Here is a 5,175-nt window from a genome sequence, read left to right as displayed (position 1 = left end):
GCCTTGGTCAGGGTTCTGTTGAAAAAAATGAGTGTAAAAGCTGAATAATTTAATTCCCCCCCCCCCAAACTCTTGTATATAAAAGCATCCACTGACCTGATTGTGCCTGGCTGAGCCCAGTTCTTGGAGTGCTGGCAGCCCCTCAGCTCCTTGACATTTGGGACACGGCCTTGGAATTTGGGCTGGAACACCCCAAAATCCCCACAGCTGGAATGAACAACTCACCCTGACCCCACCACTGAAAAAAAACCCTGCAGAGCCAAGGGGGAGATTTCACTGCAATGTTTTATTTGGGAATTTACATATCCACAGGAGAAAGCAGACCACAGTCTGACCTCTTGCTTGCTCAGGGCTGATGACTTTGAAGCAGTTTGTGTGTTCTACTGGAGATGAGAAAAGAAAACCTGCCTAAGATTCAAAATGTCCAAAAAGCGAGCCAGGAAAAGGGGACCAAGGATTACACAGGAAAAACAACAACAACCAAAAAGAAAACAAACAAACAAACAAAAAATATATGAAAAAAGTATAAATTAGGATGTCATAGTCATTTTTAAAAGTGTAAGAAAACTCGCAGTGGGCTCTGAGCCCCGGATAAGTTAACTCTCAGTTAAGATTGTTAAAAGTTTAAATACATCAAATGCCAACAATCAGACAGAAAAAGCCACTCTGAAGTGCAAGTTTCACATTCCATGGGCTTTGCCCCCACACCGGGCGAGAATCCTGCTGGCTCAGGGGGGGAGGGACGGGGGGGCTTCCCAAGGACTTTGGTTCCAATGAGGGTCAGAGAGCTGAGAACTCGCTCAAGGGAGGAGGTAGCAAGTCTTGCTTGCCCCTGGGCTCGGGGGAAATCCAGTTCCTCAGCACCAAACGAGGTTCCCCACCCCTCTAACTAACCCCAAACCTACTAACACTGGAGTTTTAAGTGACAAGGCCTGGCTTTAGCAGGCAGAACAAAGGAGAGATTCCACCTCTGCCCAGCAGGACATCAAGTGCTACCCAGAGGAGGTTTGTGCAAGGAGGGGGATCCCCCCTGACTGTGCATTGACTGTGCTGGGGACGGGGGAGCTCATGGGCTGGTCACCGAGGAGGTGTCACCCTGTGTGACAGTGAGAAGGCAGAGATGGGTCTCTGGGGGGGGTGGGTGGAAGGGTCCGGGGCTGGGCAGCCCCAAAAAGGAAAAAACCCTGAATGTCTCATGGAGAGCAGGTTTGAAGAACAGAACAGAAGGCAAAAATGGTCACAACGCGAGGGCTCATTTCCACATCGGGGAGCTGAGGGACTGGTTGCTGCCCTGGGCTCCTCCTCCTCCCATGGACTGTCCATAGCCCATCATCCCGTTGGCTCCGTAGAAGTTCATCCCAGCCATCTGCTGGGTCACCTGCAGATGGGAGAGGGGAGAGGAGGGAGGTCAGGGAGGTGTCCTGGACGCTGCCAGCCCAAACTCGGGCTCCACAACGTATCCCAGGCTTAAGCAGAAGTTTCTCTGAAGAGTTAAGGGGAGCAGGTCTGTGGCTCCCAGGCACGAGAGGACACGGGATTGGGATTAGGCTGTGTCAGGGAAGCTTTAGGTTGGACATCAGGAGGAATTTCTTCATGAAAAGGGTTGTCAAGCATTGGAAGGGGCTGCCCAGGGAGGTGGTGGAGTCCCCACCCCTGGAGGTGTCCAAGGAATGACTGGACATGGCACTCAGTGCTCTGGGCTGGGGGACAAGGTGGGGATGGGGCACAGGGTGGGTCCATGGGCTGGGAGGGCTTTTCCAACCTCAGTGACTCTGGGACTCCCCATCCCTGGAGGTGTCCAAGGAATAACTGGATGTGACCCTCAGTGCTCTGGGATGGGGCACAGGGTGGACTCCATGGGCTGGGAGGGCTTTTCAGTGACTCTGGGACTCCCCTCCCCACAAGCTGAGCTGACGTCCCACAGATTTTTGCTCTCCCCCCCCGTGCGACCCCCCTCTCCAACCACACCAACCCTGCCCACCCCGGGGAGCCTCCAGGGCCCATCCCAGCTCCCTCCCTGCCCTCCCCCTGTTCCCAGCAGTGCCCCCTGACCTGGGCAATGTTCCACTGCAGCTGCTGGGCGGGCTGGACCCCGTAGACGGGCTGTGGCACCGCCGCCACCCCGGCCACGTACCCGCCCTGCTGGGCGCCCATGACGCCGTTGGGGACGCCCAGCACGGCCGCCTGCACGCTGCCCACGTAGCCAGCTGGGATGGCCAGGGGGGCCACCATGCCCCCGGCCCCGGGCTGGGCCACCATGCCCACCGAGGGGGCCAGCAGACCCCCCATCATGCTGCCGGACGGGGTCACGCCCGGAAAACTGGGATAGGCGGCGGCGGGATACGGGATCTGAGCCGGGGCCATGAACATCGCGCCTGGGGAGAGGCAGGGAAGGGAGCAGGGAGGAAGTTCGTTGTCCTGGAATGTCAGTTTTCCAATCCCAAACCCCTTCCAATCCCAAACCCCTTCCAATCCCAGCCCCACACTCAGCTGCTCCTTGTGTTCCCAAGAGAGGGGAGAGGGGGCTTTGGAGAGGGATGTGACAGGACACAGGGAATGGCTTCCCACTGCCAGAGGGCAGGGTTGGATGGGAGATTGGGAAGGAATCCTTCCCTGGGAGGGTGGGGAGGCCCCTGGCAGATTTACTGGATGTAATCAAATCACAACATATGCTTGGGTAGGGGGGAAAATCAACAGTGTTAACCAATTGTAGCTCAGGCCTGGCTTGGAGGAGCCAAATCCCAAGTTCTGCAGCAGTTTCTGCTGAAAAACAACATTTGTGGTAATCCCATTGTGGAATTGGGTGATGCTGGTTTGGTAACAGGCACGGGAATTCCCTCTGCTCTGCTCAGGGGCTTGTGGTTTTGGACAGAAGGGTTGGTGGTTTGTGTTGGTTTGAGCCCCAGGATTTGGGGTTTGGGACCAGGCAGGCTCAGCCCTGGGCCTGTCAGAGTGGGAATAGGTGGGATATTGGGAAGGGATCCTTCCCTGGGAGGGTGGGGAGGCCCTGGCACAGGGTGCCCAGAGAAGCTGTGGCTGCCCCATCCCTGGGAGTGTCCAAGGCCAGGTTGGAGCAAGCTGGGCTAGTGGAAGGTGTCCCTGCCCATGGCAGGGGTGGGACTGGACAAGCTTTAAGGTCCCTTCCCACCCAAACCATTGTGGGATTCTCAAAGACCACCCACATTCCCACATCCCTGTCAGCTGCCAGGACACCCCACCCACCCCAAACCAGCGTTGCCCACGAGCAGCTCAGCCCTGAGGTACCTTGGGCAGGCAGCTGGGGGGTCTGGGAGCCATATAGGGACAGGATGGAATCCTTGGAGAGCTGCTTCTTCCCCACTTCCTCCCCTTTGCCTCCGGGCTCAGGGAAGAGGTTCAGGTTTTCGGGAACAGAACCAGCACTTCCAGAGGTTGGCATCGAGCCAAGGACCTGTGACAGGGACAGGGATTAGGACAACATGTGCCCCCAGCCCCAGGGAGGGCACCAGGGGTCGGCCCCTCAGCCCTGCTCTGTGCAGGGACACGTGGCAGGACAAGGGCTCACAGCTTTCACATCAAAGAGGGCAAATTTAGATGAAGGAGAGTATTTTAGGAATTAATTGGAATTAATTCCTGGAAGTGTTCAAGGCCAGGTGAAACAGGGTTTGGATCAACCTGGTCTAGCAGAAGGTGTCCCTGCTCACTGCAAGGATGAGATGACCTTTAAGGGGCCTTCCCCCCCAAATTTTCCTGTGGTTCCATGACCCCACCAGGCCTTGCTGAGCACCAGCATTCCCTGCTCACCCTCCTGGAGTCTGAGCTTGATCCCACTGATGCAAAGAGGTCCAGGTCCTTCTCCAGGCTGCTGGGCCTGCCGTTGGTGACAGGGGTTGTCACGGGAGCATCTGGGAGAGACAGAGCTGTGCTGGCTGTCCCCACACTGGTTTGGGGACACCTCCTTCCCCTCCCTGCCAAGGTGCCACCCCATCCCACTGCCAGCACCTCCCTCATCCTTCTGGGCCACAAGAGGAGCTGGAGCAGGACTCAGAAGTGTCCTGTGTGTCCTGTTAACCTCAGAGTAGCAGTGTGTGCTGACCACAGAGCTGCTCCTGCAACACTCCAGGCACAAAACTGCTCCAGCATAAAGGAAAACACCAGGAAAAATGCTCCTGCTGCAGCACTGAGGGCTGTGCTTGAGCTGCACTGGAACAGTTCAAGCAGAACACTCCAGTCTTCCTACTGTTGACAGGGAAAATCACCACTAAAAGCTCATCAAATTCACCAGATGGGTTTAAAAAGTCACTCAAACCAGGGCAAAAGGGCTGGAAAGGCTCTTACCAAGTCCCAGCAAGTCCATTACTGGCTCAGATTTAGGAGAACTTTTTCTAGACTGCTGCATTTCTTCTTTCTTTTGAGGCTGGAGGTGGGGGAAAGAACACCAAAAGTCTTGATCAGATTTGGGGTTTACTCTGGTGTGTCTGAGGCTTTAATGAGATTAACCCTTAAAATCCTTTTTGGATGTAAGTGAAAGAAGTGAAAAACAAAAGTGGAATTCTCTTTGTTCTGCCAAAAAGAGAATTTCAGAGCAAATGTTACTGAGCTCTTCTATTGCCCCAACAGGTTGGAGCCCACTGTCAAATCCAAGCAGGCTCTTAAACTAGGGAAAAGGAGCTGCTCAGGCTGGAAAACTGAGCAGGGAATAGCTGGATTCCAATCTGCTCTGCAGTGCAAGGCAGAGAGCATCTGCTTAATATCTGGGTGAGCAGAGGAAAACAAGCTCCCACCAGCAGAGTGACTCAAAGCACCCACTGCTATGACTGAGGCCAGAAAAAATGCTCCCAGAGCAGGCTGGAGGTGCCTCCACCACTGATCCACCACCATCCCCTCTGCTCTTACCATTTTCACCTTCTCAAAGATGATGGGTTCCAGTTTTCTTTCCGACACGGGCTCGTTGCTCCTTTTCCATTTGTCATCCTTTTCTTTCTGTCAGGGAAAACAGACTGAGGTGAGGGGCAGAGCTCAGCATCACACCAGGAGGAAGTTCACACATGATGCTGTCACTGATGTGAAAACCCTCAGATGCAGCTCAAGAGCTGTATTTGAGCTCCAGATTTTTTTTATGTGTCCTGCTCTGAGCAAGGAACTGGACAAGACCCCTCAAAGATCTCCAATTTAAATTTTCTCTCCCTGACTGGC

At 54.7% G+C, this 5,175-nt stretch overlaps 1 protein-coding gene across 1 annotated transcript in view; it reads right to left on the bottom strand.

Annotated features, from left to right (window-relative positions):
* Positions 1–267: 267 nt before the first annotated feature.
* Positions 268–5,175, bottom strand: part of SMAP2 (small ArfGAP2) — an 18,368-nt gene continuing 13,460 nt past the window's right edge. The window contains exons 5-10 of the mRNA XM_027661225.1: positions 4,876–4,962; positions 4,318–4,396; positions 3,784–3,884; positions 3,265–3,430; positions 2,053–2,375; positions 268–1,378 (exon numbers count right to left, since the gene is read on the bottom strand). Of these exons, the coding sequence (XP_027517026.1) occupies positions 1,253–1,378; positions 2,053–2,375; positions 3,265–3,430; positions 3,784–3,884; positions 4,318–4,396; positions 4,876–4,962 (882 nt within the window). The 3' untranslated portion in view covers positions 268–1,252. The remainder of the gene's footprint in view (positions 1,379–2,052; positions 2,376–3,264; positions 3,431–3,783; positions 3,885–4,317; positions 4,397–4,875; positions 4,963–5,175) is intronic.

This window comes from Corapipo altera, unplaced genomic scaffold, assembly GCF_003945725.1.
Source record: "Corapipo altera isolate COAL_440 unplaced genomic scaffold, ASM394572v1 201, whole genome shotgun sequence".
Classification (NCBI taxonomy): domain Eukaryota; kingdom Metazoa; phylum Chordata; class Aves; order Passeriformes; family Pipridae; genus Corapipo; species Corapipo altera.
The sequence above is the reverse complement of the archived record's forward strand: the minus strand, read 5'-3'. Positions and strand labels throughout refer to the sequence as shown.